The sequence below is a fragment of the Arvicanthis niloticus genome, chromosome 14 (genome assembly GCF_011762505.2).
Source record: "Arvicanthis niloticus isolate mArvNil1 chromosome 14, mArvNil1.pat.X, whole genome shotgun sequence".
In the NCBI taxonomy this organism is placed as follows: Eukaryota; Metazoa; Chordata; class Mammalia; order Rodentia; family Muridae; genus Arvicanthis; species Arvicanthis niloticus.
In genome coordinates this window covers 25,152,849-25,177,427 of record NC_047671.1, presented here as the reverse complement: position 1 = coordinate 25,177,427, position 24,579 = coordinate 25,152,849, and the positions used below count along the sequence as shown (strand labels likewise).

General features: G+C 36.4%; 1 protein-coding gene across 2 annotated transcripts in view; it reads left to right on the top strand.

The window, feature by feature from the left end:
* Wdr7 (WD repeat domain 7) overlaps nucleotides 1–24,579 on the top strand; it is a 259,944-nt gene that overhangs the window by 109,568 nt on the left and 125,797 nt on the right. For both annotated transcript variants that reach the window (XM_034517777.1, XM_034517776.1), the window contains one exon: nucleotides 5,529–5,642. In XM_034517777.1, the coding sequence (XP_034373668.1) occupies nucleotides 5,529–5,642 (114 nt within the window). The remainder of the gene's footprint in view (nucleotides 1–5,528; nucleotides 5,643–24,579) is intronic.

Sequence of the window (24,579 nt, the reverse complement as noted above, 5' to 3'; positions counted from 1 at the left end):
TATGGCCTGATATTTTAAACTTACTTCCTGAAAACAGATGGCAAAAATGGCTTTCACGGAGGATCTGAGAGTATTGTGACTTGGTTGTCTGTCTTCAGCACCTAGCCTTGACTGTCTTCCAGCACATTTTAAGGAGTCGCAGGGAACTGGCTGCCACCACTGCTCAGCATTATGGGAGTTATGACATTGAGCTTTAAATATTTTTTTAAAGCACTCATTCTTGGGGTGATAATGTTGTTTAGTTGGTAGAGTGCTTCTTCATCAGTCCTGGAACTAAGGAGGTAATAATGGCAGGAATATCAGAAGTTCAAGGTCATCCCCAGCTACATAGCAGATGCCTGGCTATGTAAGACACTGAATCAAAACAAAAACAAAATGAGAAAAAGTCATGTGTTCCTGATAGAAGAAAATTCTCGTGGGGTTTCACTTTGCTACTGTACAAATGCTCTGTTAGTCTTTCCCTCATCTGTGTGTGGGGAGTACCTACAGTATACACACAGTGGCATGGGGCGGCTTGGCTGGTGCAGAACGTTAGGAAGCCACATGGCTTTACGGAAGTATGATTTGTTTTCTGACCTTTTCCAAACATACATGACTTGGAGAGCTTTGGCTGCTCATACAGTGGTGCAGCTACCATCACAGTTGTTGCAAGTGGTCTCCACCACTCAGCAACATCTTCCCTGATGCCCCGCTCCTGCTTGTCCGTAGGCCAGTGCGCCGCTCTGTCCTTCCTTCCTTCCTTCCTTCCTTCCTTCCTTCCTTTCCTTCCTTCCTTTCCTTCCTTCCTTTCCTTCCTTCCTTTCCTTCCTTCCTTTCCTTCCTTCCTTTCCTTCCTTCCTTTCCTTCCCTTCCCTTCCCTTTCCTTCCTTCCTTCCTTCCTTCCTTCCTTCCTTCCTTCCTTCCTTCCTTCCTTTCTTCCTTCTGATTTGTTTTATGTATGTGAGTACATTGTAACTGTCTTCAGACACACCAAATCCCATTACAGATGGTTGTCACCCACCATGTGCTTGCTGGGAATTGAACTCAGAGCCCCCGGAAGAGCAGTCAGTGCTCTTAACCACTGAGCTATTTTTCCAGCCCATTCCTCTGCTTTCTGTCTCAGTAGATTTCACTGTTGGCTGTTTTGGGTCATAAAATGAGGTGATTTCTTTAAGTTTCTAATGGGGCTATTACAGGAGCTATTACAGAGCGCCATCTTCTTGTATTGCTGTAGCATCCCACTGTATGACCATTATAATTTTGTATCACTTTGACCATTTGTAGTCTCACCACTTTTTGACTTTTGAACATAATGTTTCTGTGTATATTTATGGGTTAGTTTTTTTTTTTTTTATAAGAACATGGTTTCATTCCCTGATAGTAATTGCTGGATCATATACCAACTTTGTTTAATATTTAGAAGTAATTGAAATACTGCTCACCAGTAAGATTTGGAAGTTTCATATTTGGTCTAGGTACTAGTCTCCTGTTCAATATGTGATTTTTCTTTTTTAAATGTGTAGCTCAGGCTGGCCCTGACCTTGATCCTCCTGCCTCTGCCTCCTTCAACAAATCCTACTGGCATGTGCCACCACAACCGGCTCAATATGTGATTTTTAAAATATTCTTTTTTTCTTGTCTGTGTCTTGTGTTTTTTTTTTTTCCCTCTTTATAGGGTTTTTGCAAAGCAAAACTTGTTTTAATCCTGATGAAGCCCTGCTAATCAATATTTCTCCATGAGGATTATGGTTTTAATGTCAAGTCTAACCTTAGGGATCAATGATTTTTTTAATTTAAAAAATTCTAATTGTTTTATATTTTATATGTAAGTCCATAATTGATGAGTTAATTTTCTATAAGATGTATGCTTTGGTTGGGATATACTTTCCTCCTAATGATTCATATACAAGAGCTTTATCCTCAGTGTAGTATTGAGAGATGGAGGAACATTTCAAAGGTGAGGCCAGCAAGAGGTTGGTCAGTTATTGGTGATACCCTTTGAACGTGACTGAGGTAGTGCTTACGGAACCCCATGCTTGCTCTGTCTTCTTGTATTATCATTTACTCTTTCTTTCTATACGCTTGTTGTTATGATTCCATATACCACTTACCACGAGGTCCTCACCAGAGCCTCATAGTATATGTCAGCATCAGGTCCTTGTTACTCACATAGAGTAATACAGTGGGATTTTATTAAACTGGAAATTAAACTAAACTATGAAATTCCCAAACAAATGGATGGATCTTGAAATTATATTAAGTGATAATAAATTTAACTAGACTCAGAAAGACAAATATCACATATTCTCCATTATATGGGGAATGTAGTTTGAATGGGTGCACACACACACACACACACACACACACACACACACACACACACGAGAGACGGGGGGGGGCAGGGAGGGAGAGGGAGAGGGAGAGGGAGAGGGAGAGGAGGGGAAGTTTGTGTGAGAATAAGCCATGAAATTAGAATGTGTCAGAGGGAGGAGGCTGGGGTAGAATTTGTTGTCTTTTCAGAAAGAGGCTTCAAGGTAGGGCCGTTGGTAGTAACAGTGATTCAGGTTTTATCTTTTCTTCCGTAATACTAATTTTTGTAGTTGTGTTTTTGAATAGTATGCACAGTCAGTGTTCTTTGGAGAGACAGAGCCAGGATCAATAAGTGGGTGATGGATGGATGGATGAATAGGTAGGTTGGTGGATGAGAGGTGATTAAGAGGAATTGGTCCATGCAATCAAATAGGCCAAGTCTCACAATAGGTGATGTGCAGGGAGAAGTTCTGGAAACAATGTTAATGTTAGGGCTCTGTCTAAGTCTAAAAGCCCCAGGCGGCTCAAGAGCTACCTGTACATAAACTCAGTCAAGTTAGCACCTAAAATGAAATCCCACAAAGGAGCAGTTTGTGTTGTTCTTTTCAAAGTGCATGTATTTTATCTTCTGTTTTGGTATTTGGTAGAGTTTTCTTATATTGTTAAATAGGCAAATATGGTCAGAGTACAATCTTTGTGCATTCCTGGTTGTACAGTGAACAGGATTGGGTTTCCTTTATAACATGTAAATGGCAGCTACAGCTTTTCCTAGACATCTTACAAGTTGAAGACATTCTCCTCAATTTCTGATTTTCCTATAGTTTTAAAAATTCATTTTAAAAAATATGTCAGTTGTCAAATAATTACTATGATCTCTTGATTTTGTTTAGCTCACTCTTTGGATTACACTGTTTAGCTTTTTAAACTGAACCAGATTTGAATCCCTGAGGTAAATTCTTCTTGGCCACATTATATAAACCTTTCCATATATTGCAGACTTACTTGTTTAATTTATTACCTAGTTTCCCTTCCTTCCTCTATTATTATTATTATCATTATTATTATTGAGGTAGGGTCTCTTACTATGTAGCTTGACTGCTCTTGAACTTTCTATGTAGGCCAGCCTAGCCTCCAACTCACAGAGATCCATCTGTTTCCTGAGAACTGGCACTAAAGGCATTCACCATTATGCCTAACCCTCATTTGTTAATACTTCATTAAGGATATTTCACATTCTATTCATGAGGTATATTAGTTAGTAGTGTTTGGGTTTTATTCCAAGTTTTATAGCTCTTTTGTCTGAAACACATCTATTAAAGAACAATTTAAGTTTTTGGTCTTTTGACTTCAGTTGCATTGAGATGTATGTGTTCACTCTTTAACCTCTGCCTACAATCCCGACTGTCTTCAGTAGAATGAAGCCTTATGCAGCTCTGGAGCTCTGGAGCTCCATGGATGACTTGACAGCATTCACACTCTGTTCTGTGAGCATTCACACTGTGTTATGTGAGTCTGAGTCTTCACGGCTGTGCTGTTCTGAAATACTACTTTCCTTGTCCCAAGAACTCACTTCCTAAGCAAACCTTGTGATGAAATGATGTGCGTGTCAGGTCAGGAGGTAGGGAACGTAGCAGCACTGTTACATTGAGCACTTGGTCTCTCTGGTTAAGTAGGATGAATAGAAATGGTTTACTTATAAGCCACAGTTTTCACTTTCATTGAATCTCTTAATTTCAGAGGAAAGGAAAATACTAGTGATCATCACTGTCTAGATTGTTTTTTTTTTTAAATATTTTTATTCTAGTTTCTCTGATTGTTTTCAGAATTACTATTAGGAGAGAGAGAGAAAGAGAGAGAGAAAGAGAGAGAGAGAGAGAGAGAGAGAGAGAGAGAGAGAGAGAGAGAGAGAGAGAATGAGACCTCAAAGGTTATGTTTTAATTCAAATATATAAAAAATGATCTTTGATTTTTAAAAATCATTCGAATGTGTCCTTTTAGGAATGTGTTTTTTTTCCTTTTTACCTCCTTCTCTTTGAGTTTATTTCTCAGGTAGATAGTGTTGATTAAGTAATTAATAGTTTGATAATAAATCCTTCCTTCATGCTAAAATTGATCTTTTGAACTCAACAATAAATATACTTTGTAGAGTGGTAACAGCATCATTTTCTTTTCACTGGGGACCATTTTCTGGTATTACTGCTGCTTTTTTCTTCCCCTTAGTTACTTACCTCCTTTACCTCTTCCATTCTTTCCCACCCTTTAAAGCATTTCTGATTAACTGATGCTACCACAATGGTACTCTGCTTTCTACGGTCAGTCTTTAGGTCCATGGTCACCTACTAACGGGTTCAGCTTAACATAGCTCACAGTGGTAAATAATTTAAGGCTCTTCCTGTCCGGGTGCTTTTGGTAAGCCTGGGAAACTGCGTAAGGCAGAATACCTTAGAAGAAAAGAAATCCCTCAGTATCTATAGCATTTAGTTTGAAAACATTTAGGTGGCTCCTATTTAAGCAAATGTTAACATTACTTCTTTACAAACTTGATGAGAAATTTCCGCTCCTATAGTAACCATGATGGACTGATGGTACTAATATGACAACAATATACAGTCTACTTTCCATTGCCAACTGAGAAATGAAATGGTAAATGCAGATTAACACCAGAATATATCTTGAGAGAGATAAGGTTATGGAGGAAAAAGACATCAGTGTGAACTAGCAGAGTGGACACTGTTCAGTGTGATAATTATGTTCCTCATCCCTGAGTCTTCCAGAGCAGGAAATGGTTTTCGTTGAGGCGGTGTGTCTCCAAGCACACCGCTTCTTCATCCTCACCTGCCTGCCACCCCCAGGTATGAACATCCTAACACAGAAGAGAGTAACCTTTCAATCAGTTCTTACTTTACGTTTTTCTGACTGATTGCTGCGTTACTGTGTCCAAATCAGGTAACGTAAGTGTAGCAAAAGTGTTGGTGAAAGAATCCAAATAAAAATATAATTTACATCAACATTTTGTGTCTGATTTTCCCCGGTTGATTAAAACTAAATACAGGATAATACAGGATGTACCTACCTATGCAGCGTCCACCCATATAAATAAACAGTGCAGAAATGGATACTTATTTTTTTATTATTATTATACATTGTCAAATGCTACCTTTTGAGTAACTGAAAGCTTTACAGGTTTCATCTGCCTCTTTCAGTTTGTAAAGTAAATCTTGTCACTCTTAACTTTTTAGCTGGAGTCACGGCAGAAGCCATGCAGACTATGGCAGCTGCTCCAGATGCTTCAGGGACAGAAGCTAAAGTCCAGGAAGAAGAACATGACCTCGTGGATGATGACATCACTACGGGTGAGTCTGGGCAAAGTAATAGAATGTGTTGGAGCTCAGATCAGTGTTTCAAACTGTCTTATAAGTCATTTATTGGGGTTGTGTCTTGTGAGTGAAGGACATGCCATTGTTACAATGACATGTGTGGCATGTCATTGTAACAGTGAGCCTGTGAGCTGGGCATTTACTTTTTTGGAAATCTTCTAATTGTAAAACTAGGATCTCTACTAAAACTTGGAACATGTAGAAGAATATACATGTCCGTTAGGCTGTGAAAGGCTCTGCAATGATAAGGTCGAATTCCAGAATAATTACACTATAGTAACGATGTATGGAGTGTAGGCTACAGAAGAAATGCACATAGATTCTTTACACTGAAATTAAGCAGTGAGTGCTGCTTCTACAGTTATCAGCTTTGAGTGGCAATCAGACATTCTTCCCTGTGTTGCCTATCATTGAACCAGAGTTCACAGATGACATATTTAGCCTATCTTTAAATCATTTTGACTAATTTTATTTGCAGAATATCCACATTCATTGTGCTCAATATCTTTGAATGTACTGATAAAAACAGACTGGATAGTTTTATTGAAATTAAAGTGGGTTTGTTTTTGTTTTTTGTTTTGCTTTGGTTGACTGTGTTCAGATGGATAAAAATATTTGAAAATGTTTCTAAAATCTCTATTATTAAAAGTGAATAATAAAACCAAAAAATAAAAAAAAATATATGAACAGAAAATAAGAGTAAATTTTTTGACAAAAAAAATTGAAAATAGAATGGTCTGTTTTTCATAGCAATATGTAGCAAGTCTATTACTATTTTCACCTAAATGCTTTTAACTGGGAAGAAGTTGAGAGAGCTCAGTGTTTTCCTTTGATAACAGAAAAGCTTGTGTTTTAGAGCTGTACCCTTAGGCAGTGACTTTGAATAAGTTTTGCCTAAAGAGGAGAGCAACAGCTTTTCCAATGAGATGAAATGATGGTACTTCCTTGTTACTTTTGAATACAAATTTTTATTCTTTGAAATAATAATTGTAGCCATTTCCCCCTTTTGTTTTCTTCCCTCCAATGTCTCCCACTTGCTCTCTTTCAAATTCATGGCTTCTTCTCTGTTACATATATACATGCATGCACACACATATACATATATGTGGGAATATATGAATATATATTCCTAAATATACAATTAGAGCCTACTTAGTTTATACTGTTACTTATACATATATAATCTTGGGTAATATACACACTTGGGATTGGATTACCAATTGTTTTTAACATGTAAGTCTTCTGGTGAAAATATCACCTGATTTAAATATAAGTGCTGTTAGGAAACTCCAATTTTTCAGAAATCATTTAACACTACAGTTCATTTCAATAGCGGCTAAAGAAAAGCATTCATCTGCAGGTGCTTTTAAGTCAGAAGACACTTTTTAGCTCCTTTTTTTGCTTTTTAAAAACAGTGCTCTGGATACATTAGAAAGCTAAAGACTTTCATTGTAAAAAATGGTTGTTTAATTTCTTGCAAAGGAGAACTTAGCAGTAGTAAAACAGATCAGTGAATATTCTTGAATAACTTTATTCAAGAGTAGTGATCAAATAAACTTTAAGAAATTAAAAATTTAGATAGCCCAGTTATAAACTCACGAGGTTGTATCAAAGCTTTTGACTATATTCTTACAAGTGTAATATAGTTTTTAATGTACGTCTCATTTGGGGAATTAATTTTTGCTGCCCACCATGTATTTTAATGTTTAATTTAGCTAAACATGTGTGGCGAATGGCATTTGTCAGTTGATTTATTTGTTTCATACCATGGGTACTAGAAGCAAGACTGTTCAATATCCAAAGACTTTAAATAACCAAAAATGCCTTTGTTAACATGTTGTCAGATCAGCGAGCATGCTACCGTCTGTTGATCGTTCAGGTTGCCTTTAGACTGTGTGACTTGATTAAGCTGTGGTATAGATTTTTGTGACAGTTTAGAAGAAAACCATATTTCTTTTTATTGACTGGAATCCTATATAAATTGCATTATAAAAAATATGGTAGATGCGTCGAGAAAAACCCGTTTTGAGCACAGTCTTATTTTGGGATGAGCAGCATTGTGTAGCCCCAGTACTGCAGACAAAGGCTGTCCAGTACCTGTGAAATGAAGCTCCATTCATGTTTTTGCTTATTTTAAAGGAACCACTAGTAAGACCTTTTCATAAAATACCTAGGAATTATGTCATGACATAATTTGATGTATTTAGGTTAATGTGGGTAGCTATTTAATTTTATTTTTGTTGTATGTATCTGAGAGTTATTCTTAGAAGTAATTTGACCATTTATCAGTTGAAATGCAAAATATAATTTCCTGTTTTGCTAAAAGCAGGACGATTGTCTCTGAAATGATAATTTTGGCTGAGAATGAATGAGGTATGAATGTTGTTTTAGGACATTTAAAGCTGGACCTAGTGGCTTTTGTTAGTGTTTGCCTCACAGAAGTGAGGAAGCATGGGGAAAGCCTCCTAAGTGTGGGGTATGATCAATGGAACTAATTAAGTGTATTTGAAATGAAGAGTACTTAATTGGAAGAGAACAGCTGGAAAAACTGGGAGAAAAAAAAATTGTCTTGGTGGAGACGATTTCAGCCTTCACCATGTCATTTAAACAACATGCCGCTGCTATTCTGTCTTTCTTTTTAAAGCCAGTTCCCATTGATCAGCACTGCAGAGCCATGCCTGTGTGCGTGTGAGCACACTCAGATTTATTTACCATTCTGTCTTAACGGTCGACACATTCTTAACTATGTGGTTTAAATTACATATCACATTTATGTTGGTGGATCAACATTTTTATGCACAAATATTAATGCTTTTTTACATGAATTTTATATCATATAGTATTCATGGGAAATGTTTTTTCTTGATGAAGTTACCTCAGGGATACGAATATTCTATATATTGAAGAGCTTTTGTTTTAACCAATAATATTATTAAGGTTATGTCGAGATTATTTACAACTTCTAGATCCAAAGACTATTGTCCTTAAAGTGTGTTTGCTTTTATCGATACACTTTCCTTAGCCTTATAAACTATGTAGATACACCGTGTAGTCTGTATTGTAAATAATGTTTGGTTTGCATCGTGGTTTTCTTTTACTAATTTGTTATTCATGTGAGCTTTGCTCCTGCTGCTCAGAGGGCCTTCTTTCCTTGGTGCCCCCCCCCCGCTCATGGACTCCTCCATGAGGCTGCCTGAGCTCTGGAGAGGGATTTGATGGAGACATTCCATTTACGGTTGAGTGTTCCAAGGTCTCCCACTCTGCATAACGTTTGGCTGTGGGTCTCTGTATTTTTTGCATCTGTTGCAGAAGGAAGCTTCTCTGATGATAGGTAGCTGAGCAAGACCCTAATCTATGAATATAGCAGAACATCATTTTATCACTACATTTCTTCTTTTTTTTTTTAAGACCAGTATTATTATGGTTTTCTATGACATGATTCTACTAATAGGGGAAAGAAATCTCATTAAAAACTGACCTCCATAGAAAAAAATTTTAAATGAAGCAGGATTGATTCTTAAGCAGGCATTCTGTGTGACTAACTTTTGTTTTATATACTTATCTTCATGATACAAAAAAGTAGCATCCTAGTTGAGGTTGAACTGATAAATCTTCCAAGTGTTACCTTTTACACAGCTTTTTAAAATTTCAAACTAAAAAGGAATTTTAGAAGGACTTTACTCATAACTCTCTAAGAAAATCACTGCATTTGTCTTTAATGTCTTGTCTCTTACTTAATATAATAAGGACAAACTGAACGTCTCATAGTGAAAGGGGTCAAAGGTCACCAGCGTTCTCAGGTGCAGCCAAAGCTGTGACGCAGTAGTTGGCAGATGTAGCCACTCAAAATCAAGTAACTATGGTGGATGAGTCAGATAAGCTGGTTCACTTGGGGACTAATACATGTCCTCCCACTTCTGATGCACAGATCCTCCGTGAATGCTTACGATTGCATGAATTCAGTGCTGCAGGAACCTGGGCGTGTCACCTCTTCATCTCAGTTGCATTTGGAAGAAAAATTGTGTGTGTGTGTGTGTGTGTGTGTGTGTGTGTGTGTCTGTGTATGTGTAAGGCCCAGTTATTTACTTATGTTACTTAAGTTTGTATATCTGGGAGGGAACCCATTTTTTTTTTTTGTAGATTTATGTAGGTTTCAACTTTTATTTCTTTTTGAATTATAGAATCAAATTACTTTCTCTAGGTATGACAGAGGTTTTTTTTTTTTAATAATCAGTCATCAATTTATAACAAAAATTGATGCTTGGTGTTGACTGGGATACAGAGTCTCTTATTTTGATTCCACAGAAACATTTAGTCATGAGTAAAGTAGTATTTTTATATATTTTTACTTTGAATAGTATTTGACAGTCTCATTATGTTAGTGTGTGTGTGTGTGTGTGTGTGTGTGTGTGTAGCATTGTTTTTTAGAACAAGTCATTGAAAAACTAGGTAGCAATACATTCCTTCATGGAACTTACATTTTAGTGGGGCACAACAGACAATAAAAATAATAATTAAATATACAATGTATAACATGAGATATGCTACGGAAAAAAAGGTGTAGAACAGTTAGGGTAAATTAAAAGTGCTAAATTCTTTTATGTATCAAGAATTGTATGCCTGACTCTTACAAAATCATTTTGCAGTAGATACTAGTATTGTCCATATACATACATGGGGGAAACAAGCTTGCAGACAGAGCATTTTTGGTCTTGTGCCTGAGAGCTAATAGTCCTAGAATCTAACATGAGCCCCACATGATTGAGAATTATTAACCTGTTTTGTCTAACATTCTCAGTGAATTATTGATTTGGGAAGATCTATCTACGTTCTTCCTTCCTCTCTTTCTTTTCTCTCTCTCTTCTCTCTCTCTCTCTGTCTCTGTCTCTCTCGCTCTCTCTCTCTCTCTCTCTTTCATGTGAAATGAAATACAGACTAGCTGTATGCTTATGATATCAGATAAGCAATATGGTATGTATCCTGTCTCACTGCATAAAATTAAGGGAGACCAACAAGGGCTGCTTGTGTCGTCTTACCCAGCATGCCTAAAGCTTCAGGTTTATCCTCCAGCACCATAAGAAAATTAAAGTTAGACCAAAATACTTTCTCCTTTGGGAAAAGAAAAAAAATTACTTATTTCTTTAAAAATTCCAGCATTATTTAGAACCACTCTTATAAGATTGCAAATAGAAACATGTTTTTTGTTGCCACAGCCTTTTTTATTACATATGTGTTAAAAAAGAAAGCCCATTGTTCTGCCTGGTTTTCTGAAGTCATCACTATAAAACTGACACCTTAACAAATATTCATGTATTAAAGTCTCAACATGTCTGTTAAGATAAAGCTGAAAAGAATGTCTGGTCTGAGACTAAATATTGATTTGCTCATTTTACTACTTACTAAAGGGCCTATTCATAACATATTCTTACATTTTTTTCTGACTCAAAGATGGGAAATTTGCCATGTTAAAGTCCAGATAAGCTGCATTGGGGAAAAAAGAGGAACATTAGTTACTCAGTGATCAACACTGCCTTCCTCACACCAAAAGAGACTCTGTAATTAGCAAGAGTTATACCTGTGCCATTGTCATTTTTAACTTATAATTGACAGTGTAAGGAGTACCAGATCTATGGAACTCTTTTAAAACCCTCTCATCTCTTTAATTTCTTAAATTAATTTTGCTCAGTGATTTTTTTCCTTTTACTTTAGAGATAATAGTATAATTATGTCATTTTCTTCGTCTTTTCCTCCCTCTAAACTCTACCATACTTCCTTTGTTCTATTCTTTCAAATTGATGGCCTCCTTTTTATTACCATTTATTAGAGGTATATATGTCTATGTCTGTATGTATGCATTCCTAAGTATAACCGGCTCATCTGCATACGGTTACTTGGATGTGTGTTTTCAAGGCTGATTATTTGGTATTGGCTAGTTAGTGCCCCGGAGAGAACTATTCCTCCCACTTCGAGCATTCCTTTGTTACCTGTGGCACTTTGTGCAGTGTTGAGGACTCATGGCCTACCTACCGTACCCTCATCCACTTTGGTATTATCCTTGTTCATCTCATGTTTAGGCAGTTGTTTTGGTGAGGCCTTATAGGTGTAGCTTCTGCTATTATTAGGAAACACAATCTCAGAACAAACTCCCTATTCTTATCAGTCTCTCCACCACATTTCCTAAGCCTTAGGTCAGGGAGTGTTTTGTAGATGTGTATCCACTGAGACTCGGTTCCCAATCTCTGCATTTTGGTTGGTTGTGGTTTTCTGGAATACTCTCTTTGTGGCAAAGACAAGTTTCTTTGATGAGAAGTCAGTCATAAATCACTAAATTACCATAAAATGTCATTACCCATTCTTTTAGCTTTAGACTGTTACTATGAAGTATAGCATGTTCCGACTCTTGTGCAGATTACTGAAGCTTAGTTCTTCTCCATGAAGTTTCTGAAAACAGATACTAACAAAAGCTGGGACATTATAGTTTTCTGAGTAGAATATCTGATTCCAAATCATTTTCCTTTCCATGCTTTACTTTTTAATCTGAGTAAGAGAGTATAAATTAGAATATTTATATTTTAATGTTCGATGTTTGCCTGCAGTTGTGTATAAGTGGATAAACGCAGTACTTTTATACATGGTATTTGACAACTTCTGACAAGATACACAGCATCTCATATGCTGTTATGTGAAGTTAGCATTACTTTTGTTACATATCCCTGTTTTGAACTTTATTTAACTTTTTGTTTTAGTGACCAGCAGCATGATAGTGGTACTCACACTTGCATCTGTAGCCTCTGGGATGCCTTGTCTGAGCACCAGGTTCCTCTGTTTTCTTGCCTGCATGTCCTGTAGATACTACTCCAAGCCTAGTACCTAGAGCCTTGTCTGAAACAAGCTGCTTCCTATTTCTTCCTGAAGCTTATTTTTCTTTCTATTTATACTCAGTTGAAGACATTATCACTGGCATCATTAGTTATGCCCAACAGTGCCCACCCGTAGTTGGTGCTAATTTTATAAACTGTTTGCCTAATTATCTCATTTCCTAGAAATATCCTACGGAAAGATTTTTTTAAAAATATTATTTGTATTGTTCTGTTCTATAGCTGCCTCCCTGACTTCATCTCTTTTCCACATCCACCTCAGGTCTGTCTGTCTTAGAAAGTGTCAGTGTCTTGTGCATCACTTGTCACTCTTGTTAATTGCTAGTAAGTGCTGCCCACTGGGGATAACAGATATTCCAAAGACTTTTCTGAAATATGTAGAGCCCTTCAAGGAGTCCACGTATCTCCAGAGTCATCAGCTACTACAGTACTTAACTTACTCTTCCCCAAGAGTAACCCTAGTTTACTCTTTGCATGAGTCCCTCTGCCTCAGCTCTCATAAAGGGGTGATGTTTGAAGATTCCCTTCAAATCCTGCCTACCTCATGGCCATCTTTGTGAGTCCTTCAGGGTCTGCTTCGTGGGCTTCCCCACGGTCTTCTGTACTCTCGCAGAATAATATCATGGACTTGTATGTTTAAGCATTTTCACTTGCCTTTGAGAGTCAGTCCCTGCTACCTGATTTTTAAGCTGTTTATATTTCTAGCATGAGTCAATACCTAGATATGTGACATCTCCTTTATTAATTGCTTAAAAACTAAATAATTGAATTAATGAACCTGGAGTTTTCCTTTATTTGAAGTAGCACTCATACTATATGTTTTATAAATGTATAGATTCATATACATTTACTCTAGTCTTACTTTTCTTATGTGATACATGCATCTTTTATCTACCCCCCCCCAACCCTCTTCATCTTAATTGTTATTTAGTGACTCAAAAAGTATTTGTAACAAATTGGTGAGGGATTTTTGGCTATTTTCTGACAACTTTTCTGTGTTGTTAAGAGATTGGAGACAGGTATAAGAAGATAGCTAGCTGTATGGAACTAATCACAATTGATTTGATTTTCATTAAAAAGTATGTCTTCTCTTGGAAAAGATGTTTGCAAAATTGGGAATAGCATGAAATGTGCAAGGTTTTATTGGGGGAAAAAAGGACAGGAAAAGATCCCTGCAGACTGTGTGGATTGTAACTGAAATCCTGATGTGTGGGAGGTTGAGCAGCTGTTGTGGGTTCTCAGACAGAAAGAACCCTGTCTCCAAGTGCCCTCTTGTCAATGTGGTTTGCAGGCAGCTTTCAGGTCTATAGTCAGTGGAGATGACAGTTTCCTTCATGACAGGCTGTGAGTTTGTGTTTGGTTGCTGCCTCTACTCTTCCACTCTGTGCATTCCCAGACTTTGCCATGGTAACTGCTACATGACTATCGGATGTGGCCCTGTGAAGGGAATGAAGTTTCTTGTTAATTTCTTGGAGCCAGAGATTAGCAGGATAGCCATATGTAATCTGAGGACTGGAGGCCTACTGCAGAAGCAGCAGTAGTCTGAAGTGGTCTGTGTATAGGGAAGAGGTGTAGAAGTGGGCTGCTCCAGGAAGCATGCAGATTTTACAGGAAGTCTGATAAATATACGACCCTCAGGAGGAGATATCAAGGTACATCTGTGAGTATGTAACTTACGAACACTAAGAAAACTTGCTTCCTACTGATTGCTGTAGGCTGCACTCAACACATGCAGATGTTTGGGTTTATTTGTCTGAAAGACTAGCCTGAGAGTGCTTCCTTGAGGAAAGTATAGAATATATGAAGGTGGGCCAGGATAAATGATGCCATTAAATGACATTTAAATTTTTAATTTCTCAGTGAACAAATTTTAGGCTATTATAAATGAATAACCTACCTAATATTGATATATTTTTCCAAGAATATGTTTGTATATTTAAGTGAATGAAATATCACAAAGCATCAATTATTTTAAACAACAGTTGCCTTGGCACCAGATTTGTCTTAATGATATTTTCTAAACAGACCCAACGTCATTCTGGTAAGCACTGTTATTTTTTTTAAGTGTACACATACAGGATGTTTGTATATAATACTTGGAAAAGGTTGTGTTCCAGTTTATATGTAATTGATGTAATCTTAGGAACCTCATATACACCGATACATTTAACATCTGGGATTTAATAACAGCACAGCAGACTTGACTCTCCTAATTTCTAACATGTATCAGACTGTGGTCTAGGCTTTTTACAAACCTTATAACAACCCATGTGACACATCTTCATTACTACATCATTTGACAGAAAAAGAAAGTGAAAAGAGGCTCACTGATGGGCAATGGTGAAATGAGGATTTGAATATAGAGTGCTTGCCTCTAGATTGTAGACTTTTGACTGGAAGGAATTTGCCTGAAGTTAGATTATTAACTTTACAAGAGAAAAAGGAAACATATATTTATTCTAGCATATATTTTCTCTTTATGTGATACAGCAACTTTAATTTTTCATCTTAATGTATCTTAGTCTACCTTTCTATATAGCATGGGAAATGTTTTAATTTTTAAAAAAGACTTCCTGTTTATTAAACACAGATTCAATACAAGAAATAATTTTGTGTAAATATGACACTATACAAATACACACACCAAATATAAACATGATCGACTTGTACATTTAGTTGCATATAAGCGTTTTGTTGAGCTTGGGAAGCCACTAATTGGATAAGATTGTAGGAGCAATTTTTAAAGAGGAAAAGACTCTTTCCCTGTGAGTGAATAACCTTCAAGGGGAACTTAAGTTTGGTCCTCTGCGAGCTGTGTAATGATGTCTCAGAGAAGGATTTGCACTGCACCAAGGTGCACTATGGTTTATCTGAATGTTCGGTGAAGCACCCTATAATTGATATCAAACCCACAAACCCACCAAAAGTCATACTTCACAAAAGGAATGACAACAGTGTCTCATAACTCACAGGCTTCATGTCACAACCGTGAGTAGTACTTCTCCAGCACAAGCCATGTTAAAGGGGAGGAGGAGGATTTCAAATGGACCTTGGTTTTGAAGAGTCTTGCCTGGTACCTGATAGTTACTCTGATACATGAGAAGGTCATGGAATTTGCTAGCCCTGTTGAATCTTTTTTTTTTTTTTTTCATGAAAACCAATTATTAGGCATAAAGATTTTTTTCTCTTAGTTTGAATTTTTAATCACAAACAAAAGATAACAATTAACCGAAACCCTGTCCAGGCCTCTAACAGAGAGAGTGGCTTTGGTGAAGCTGCCGTATTGAAGTGTAGTCATGAATGAGGCTTCATTCTCTGGTCAGCACGGTCGTTTGCAAGCAGTGGATTTTGTTTCCTCTACTAATTATTACTTTAAGGTATAGTTTACTGTTAAGATTGATAGAATAAAACTCGTTATGATAAGCCTGATTCAGTTAATTCCCTGGATATTGTTTTTCGTTTTATTTAACAGATAATTTTGATTATCCATAAGTTTTGAACCTCTAGAGGGGGAAGGTGAGACTCTCCTCTAGTTCTTCTTTTGTCCTTCAGTGGTATTCTAGGTGACCAGGCCTCTTCCTCTGCTGTTTGAAGCTGCTCCGACTTGTCAGTGATAATCTTTAGAACACGGTCCAAAACCAACCAGGCTACCACCTGATGGTCAGACAAGTATTGAAGAACTGTTGCTTATGTTACTTGGCCACTATAATTCTGATATTAAATCACTTAACTAAAGAAGCTTGCCTATAGCAATTGCCTAACTGCAAGTTTTTACATGAATTGTCTTCTTGATTATAAAAAGGAACTTGTAAGTATCCCTTATGGTTTGTACCTTACTGGTTTTTGTTGAATATTTGGGTTGGAAATCTTTCTTTCCCATTCAGTATATGAGCTAGTCCTTCTATCATTATATGTTCTAAGTATATGATCTCCAAACCTATGTTGTGTCTTTGGTGACTAGTTAATGAAAACCTGGCCCTGTAGGTAGGAAGCTACTCTACTCTGTCATCAGCCTTCAAATCTCTCTCAGTTGTGGTTCTTCAGACCTTATAAAGCCACTTGTTTGTAATGCCAGTCAATTCAGAGATCGAGTTTTTTCATAACAATATTCTTATAAAGTGTTTCAGACACTGAAATCAGAATGTTGTTTTTTAATGAGAAAATGTAGAGGTGGAAGACAGTGGAATTTACATTGTGCTGTTGTGCCTAAGCTACATGCATATGAAGAAATTTAAAAATTAGTATTGATATATTTTGGGTTCTGATAGAGATGATTTTATTTTAATTAGCAACCAACAGCAATAATCAATGATCTTCAGGGCTTCTGAAGTCACCTAGAGTTGTGTCTGCACTGTCGATTGCTGTCAGTGTCTGTGTATGATGTGCAGGATCTATCAGGAAATTATCCATATCTGAACTGTATATGAAACTAATACTGATAACTATATTTGCTTTGATTATCATTGTGAATACTTATTGATTGTCTACTCATAAGGAAACAAACTGGGTTGCTTTAAATTAAAACTTGAGTTTCTCTGTTTTTGAAGGTTATACAAAGGTCATAGGAAAACAGGTCATCTCAGAGCCCTGTACAGGATTAGTTTTAAATATCAGTTTAAGAAAATTCGGCTTGAGCTAGAAAACAAAGAAATCAATTTATTATGGTATTATTATTTCAATTCTATTAGATTTTCAGATATTTGCATTTGATTATTCATACTAATTCCTTAAGGCAGTAAAGGAACATGAACATTTATAAATATGCTTTATACTTTTTGAGACTATTTTAAACTAAATATTTATGACCTTAATTTTAAAGAAAATTAAAGAGTAGGAGATGTGCAGACTAGTTGGAAAGCACTGATAATCATAAACAAAGTGACCTGAGCCTACTAGAACATTCTATTTAGTGGCTAAAGCCGACTTAACAGATTTTCCCCCCTTTACATTCTTTCTGAACTAGAGTTGATGCTTTTTGAAGTAGAAGTGGCAGGTGCAGAAATCTCCTCTGTGGGCAGAAGTCACCTACATTTAAGTGAAGATACACAATAAATGAAGCCATCTGCCACTCCCAGCCAACTAGCCTTGCCCACTGTTGGGAAGGGCTGGCCCCATGAGTCAGCCGCTGGACAGGGCTCCTGCTGAGGCTCATTTCAGAGGGTGAAGGCAAACCCTGTCAGGACACATTTTGAGATGTGAATCTCTCACCAGCCAGTCATATGGAGATCAAAGACCTTTTAATTTGCGTTTAATTACCCCTTGAAAAACTGTCCACCACATTCAGCAGGATCTATTGTATAAAAACAACCACATATGTATGTGGTCTTTTGAAATCTGAAGCCCCTTCAAATGCTAAAGTAAAATATTCTTTCTGTAACTCTTGTCATGTTTTCCCCATAAAATCCCGAGTGAAGAGGATAATATGAGCAGCAAAGGGCATTGTCTTTTAAGCAATTGGTACTTTGTAACAATTTCCATTTTTTGAAAGGAGCCTTTCAACTAACACTTCTTGAGGATTGGTTTAGCACGTTTGTCAGTGTGAATTCTTTTATCGGCATATAGTTTCCAATTAAAATCATAGCATTTTTATTGGGAACAATTTTACTGGAATTTTAACAGTGTTGTAATCCTTACTATTGTGTTCAGTTTTTGTTGTTGTTGTTGTTGTTTTGTTTTTTGTAAATTATTACAATTTAACCACAGCAATCACCAAACTAAGAATTTTATATCTAAAGGTAAAGTTGTGGCCCAGTGACCAATTGACAGCTGTCATAAAACAACTCGTCTTAGAGTTGATACTATTTGAGCGAGCAGTGCCGTGCTTAGATAACAGATGTTAGGGACATTAAGAAGCAAATTAATTTGAGGCTTTTTAACTAAACCAAAGATCACATTTAATCATTTGCTTCTGAAATACAAGTGCAGCTATTGCCATCAGTACATTTACCCTTATCTGTGATGGAGGAATGTGAAGACATGGAGATAGTCACTATTTGGATCAAGCTTTCTGTGGCTATGACCTGTGAAGAGATCTAAAAATCAGTCATTGTGACCATGTTGCGAGCTATTTGATCAGTGAGAGCAGAAGTCTATTGATTAGCAATAACTGACATTTAAAAATAATCGTGTAGAAAATGTTACTGGATTTATTAATGTTTCTCATCAGCTGTAATCACCAACAGATTTAAGTAAAAATGTCACAAGCTGAATGTATTTAACAGTTTGCTATTATAAAACTTGAAACAAGTGATATAACCTCTGATTTTGATGAGTATATTAAGATGCCATGTTATCTAATCATTCTGAGTGGACTCAAGAGAAAGTGAAAAAATAACCAGTGAACCGCTTTACATATTGATATGAAATTCATGTAACAAAGATAACAATTTTGAAGTAAACCATTTGTTTTTAAAAATCAGAGGACATTAAAAGTTGACGTGTGACCAGCCTAGGAGTAAGATAGCTTTATACCAATGTAGGAACAAAGGTTGTTTCTATTCAGATAAGATACTGAGATATTTAAGTATTTTTGCCTTATACTTATGCATTATGTCATAATATTATGCATATTATACTTATGCATATTATACTTATGCATTATGGAAATAAAAGCAGTGTTATGAGGATTATATACAGAAGAAAACTCTGGCTTTGTATGAATTCATTCTAAATGAATCAAAAATAAATCAATATAGGAAGATGTTAAATCTGTATTTAATTTGTCTTTTACCTCTTTATTCTTGAAAGAATTTATCTAGATTTTTATTCAGATGCTTTGGCCTGATTTAAACAAAAGCAGGCTATATCCCCCAGGGACTTCTAAGTCTCTGTACTGAGTGAACTGACTGGACTAGATGTATCGAAATATTTTAGAATCATCACTTGTGAAGAACCACACAGAATGAAGTTGGCCTTAATTTTCCTCAGCATTTTTTGCATGTCTACTGATGGTATATGTATATAATACCTTTAATAAGTGAGCTTTATAACTTAACTTTAGATATGTTTATTATACTTATTTTTATTTCAATCTTGATGAGCCCAGCAATATGAATATCAAAATAGTCCCTATATACAAGAAACCTTTTATTTTGCTGCATATACTCAAAAATTAGAAAATCTTTCTGGCAAGATAGCTCAGTGGGTAAAGACCAACCTGAGTTAAGTTCCTGGGATTCTAGTGGTAGAAGGAAAGAATCAGATTCCCACAGGATGAGGTCCTCTGCTCCCCATACTTGTATAATGTGTACACACACAAATAAAATTAATAAGTGTAATAAAATATTAATTATCAAAGGCTTAGACATGACTATATTTAAGGGCAGATAAATGGGTTCTCATAAATTGTAACCAGAAGGAAAACCATCTGTATTCTGCATATTAATCTAATACAAGTAGTTCATATGAATAGAATCAAATAAGTATCTTATTCCATTAAATATCGTGCCTTTCAGACTCATCTGTCTTGTAGCTTGGATCAAATTTCCCTTTTTGTTTAAGGCAGAACAATATTCCAATGTATGGCTCTACCTTTATTGATACTAGATTCTTAGCTCCTTTTGACTGTTTTGAATAATGTTGCTGTGTATCTTAGTATGTACATATCTGGCTAACTAGTTCCATTTGGGACTTTTAGATCCTTTCCTGTTCTTTTAGTTTTACACTTAGGTTATAGTTATTGGTGCATGCAGTGATTGGTTGTACTTTTAATTTCTTAAGACCTGTCATATGGTTTTCTACTGTGACTGCTCGTTTTTACACGTGTATTAGTGTATGATGGTCTTGCTCTTAAATCGTTGTCTCATCGGAGTTCTGCCTTTCATTTCCCCAGTGATTATTACTCCCACGACAAAAATAAACCATAATTATTTATTACTTTACCTCTGTGAAAAATGGATGCACTATTTCTATCTCTGTGTTCAGTGTTAAGAGAACTCTTTTCCCCTTCTTGTTTGCCTTTTTTTCTCTTCATCTATGAATGGCTATTTTTATTTTTTTTAAGTTAGCACATACAGTATTAAGTTTCGTTATGATATTTAAAGAAAAGTTGCATATGCGGTCGCCCTCCTTCCCCATCTCCCTGGCCTGTCCTCGCTCCCTGCTCTGCTCCCCTCTTCTGTGCTCTCATTGTCATGTCTCCCACTGCCCCTCCTCAGCTTCCTTGACATCCCACCCCTCCTGTGCTCTCCTTTCTAGTCCATAATTGTCCATTTTAATCATCTGTGATGTTTACTAGATTACAGTCTAACAAAAATAGTCTTTAAAACAATTAAAATACAAACGGAAATGAATTTTTCTTCTTTTTGCATGCAGAATAGAGATGTAATTTTAGGTCTTTAAATTTGTAATTTTTGCTTTATCTTATGAGTAAAAGGAGGTACAGCTCTGTTTGTCACCCACTGTAGGACCCCATGAACGTTTTGGCAAGGCTACGTGGGTCATCAGAGGACAACATGCATGTAGATGTGTAGAGAGACTGAGAATATACGCGGGTTACAGCTGTCCTGCGAGCAGAGTTGACTTTTCCTATTTTGACTTGTGTATTATCTTTATTTCTGGATATGATTTGGAATTGGGTTAATTTATTAGATGTGTCTTAGTTGTAAAATTACTCTAGGTACTTAGGAGAAGAGATTTCCAACTAAAAGATTTCCTCTTTCGATTCTATGCTCAGCTATTTGTAAACCGTTACGAAGCTCTGTAGTTTCTTGCCATAGGTCTGTCTTTTTAGCATTTTGAACATCTTTTCTTTTTATCAACAGTACAGTTTACAAGGAAGAGACAACAGTTTACACAGAATTTCGCTGCTACTCTATTATTGTTGTGTCTAGTAGATTTACTGAAATCATAGATAAAATTCATAGTTGAAATTTCTGATTTATAATGGCAAACTCATTTTTATAAAGAGGACCTAACCAGTCATGTACTATAGGTCCCACTAAAACTCATTTCTATTTGGAATCATATTTTTATTTATGTATATTAATGATATTAGTAAATATAAAGAATTACAAGATTGTTTAGCAGTTTTCTTTCATCACTTGTTCATTTTTAGTTAACATCATTTTCAATAAAATATAAAACACTTTAAAAACATTTTATATTGTGAAAATGCCTTCATGAAAGGAAGAATTTAAAATTTGAGGGTTGCACAAAATTATGGTATACAGCCCAATTTGGTCTTTGGAGATTTCTCTTTTCCTGGTTTAAATAACTAATACTTTCTTTAAAAGAGACTTTTGAGTCATCCAGTATTTAAGAAACTTCATTTAGTATTGAAGAAGTTGAATAGGAAATGTCTTCTGTGCACTGATTTACGTCAGCTGGTGAGTGATCCTGAGGACTCTGACTAGAGTTATACTTTGATGCTGTTATTGGGAAGTGGGAAAAGTGGGAAATGAGAGCTACTTGGAGGTAGGAGTTACTGGTCCGTGTCTTGTTCTCTCCCTCCTACTTTTACTGTCTACTTCTGCCTTTGCCTGCCATTGTGAGTAGCCGTGTTAACTGGTTCTGCTAATAGGGTATTTATTCCTTTGTTTCTCAGATATAAATCAGTGGATCCAGCCAACCATGAGCCAAAAATAAATCCTTCCTCTCTTGAGTTATGTCAGATATCCTGTAATTTTTTTTTTAAAAAAAAACCTATTAACACATTAATGAAGAAACTATTTCCTTGCTATTAAATGCAGATACTTGTATTGAAGGAATAATTTTTAAATAGTATCTAAATACAATGGCCAATGTAAGTGGCTTCTAGTGTCCCCAATGATCAGGTTAAGGGATCAGGTGCTGGAATATTGGGCAGGCCAGGTAACAGAGCAGCAGAGGAATAAATGGTTCATGATCAAACTTCTTTGTCATCTTCCTGTTTTACTCTCATAGACTAACCCAGACAGATCGTGTAATAGTTCTTGTTAATAAATGGTGCTAACTGCAGGGTGTTTACTGTTCTTTTTCTGCACTCTTTATTGACGTCTAGTTTTGTCCCGGGTGCTGTCTGAAAAGACGAGGATAAAATAGTGCACAAATAGGTATGAAGCATTTGATATTAACCTGCAAAATAATTTGTGTACAGTAATTTTCTAAAGACACTATCTTCATGTTTCCTGTTATTGGCTAGATAACTAAATATCACCTCTTCCACATTTCTGGGTTTCGGTCTCATCTGTTTTTTTGCTTTTAATATTGCAGTGTCTTCTCTAAGCCCAATGTATCTTTTTAAAAACTATATTTTCTTTCCCAACAAAGCATATACTTCCTCATGAGCCATTCATTCCTTCAATGCTCTGTTATCTGACCTGTTCAATATTTCAGTATATGATCCCTTAACCTGATCACTGGGGACACTGAGTTTAATATTATTCAACTTAGGGGACAGAGAAAGGCTCTTCACTCTGTGCACTGCTGACTGCTTTCTGAGGAAACTTCCTTATGTTGCAGGACGCGGTTATTCTGCTTTTCTTGTCATTCTCTAGTCCTTTCATGTCTTCTTTTTGTGCTATTTCTCATTTTTAATTGACTTTTAATTTTAAAAATTGTGTGGTTGTGTGTAAGGGTAGGGGGTGGATATGTACACTTGAGCACATGTGCCCAGAGGCTAGAAGAGGGCATCCAGTCCCCTGGAGCTGAACTTACAGGTGGTTGTGGATCATCTGGAAGAATAGAGTAAGCTTTAAATCATGGCGCATCTTTCCAGCCTTAGGTCCTTACTCCTTAAAGGTCAGCATGCTGGGGGCTGGGTCCACTGTAGTTTTTAAACTTCCTTGTGTTCACCCACTTAGCAATATGCAGACTATTCAGCCCAGCTCTGGGTTGTCAACTCCTATTGTTTCCCTTGCTTTCAAAATAATTGCCTTCGTCCACTTTTGCAGTTCTTGTTGAGCCCATGGTTACCATCCTAGCCAACAGCACTGTCCTTTCTTGCGATTTCAGTTTTCTGGTGTTACTCTGCCTCTGTCTCCCAGTGAAGCATCTTTTACACTGAGTGATCTTTTTAAATGTCTATCAAATCATGCCACTCTTGTTTAAATCCCAAAGACGATCCCATGGAAACTTGGATTCGAATTCCTTCCTCTGCTCAGCACCTGCTCCCTGCTCCCTGCTCACCTTCTTCCTCCAGCTCACGGGTGTTTGTTTTGTTGATGATCTCTTAGATCTCAACCATGATGCTTCTTCCTCCCAATTGGAAGGGAGGCCTCCACTGCAGCCATTGCCTGTACCACATTTTGACTTTGTTTACAAAACCTATAATGATCTAGTTATTTGTTTACTTGCTTATTTTCTGATACAAAAGTCATATGAACAGGACCATGGTTATTTGTTAGCCATGACAATGGAACCTTTTACACACCTGAGAAAATGGAAGATGTTCAACAAATATTTGAACAATAGTTCGATTAACATCTCAGTTGCTTATTGACCACATATAAACAGATTGTCTTAATATACAGTATTTTCAAAATTGAACTGACTTTTCTAATACCAAACAACTTTCTTGATGCTGTGTTGTTGACCTGCCATACTTCCTTCCATTTACATTTGTTACCGTTCGAGTCCTTCACATGGTCTGTGGCCATTGCTGCTTCCTCAATGCTCCCAAATCTAGCTGAGAGTTTACCCAGTCTCCTCTCTTAAATCTTTCTGTCTGTTGGTGCAGCCCATTCACTTTGACCACTTGGTACTCATGTTTGTGATGGAGACATTTAATCTTCCAGTCCTCTCTGCTGCTAGGATCATCTTTACAAATAAAACACAAATCATATTCCTCGCTCTGGTGCCTTAAGTCCATCAGTGAGTCTTTGGTGCTTTCAACATAAGTGGTTCTTTGAGTTGTTTCAATGACCATCATATAATGCCTCCCCGCTAGTTGGCTTCATTTCTCAACCTCTTTCTTTCTTTATAGTTATTAAAATATGTTAATTTTTTATTCATTTTTTACCTGTTTACATAATTTCCTTTTTAGAATCTTCCTATTCAACCTACCCTATCTCCTATCATCCAACTGTCTTCTACTTATACCTTAATACTCATATCTT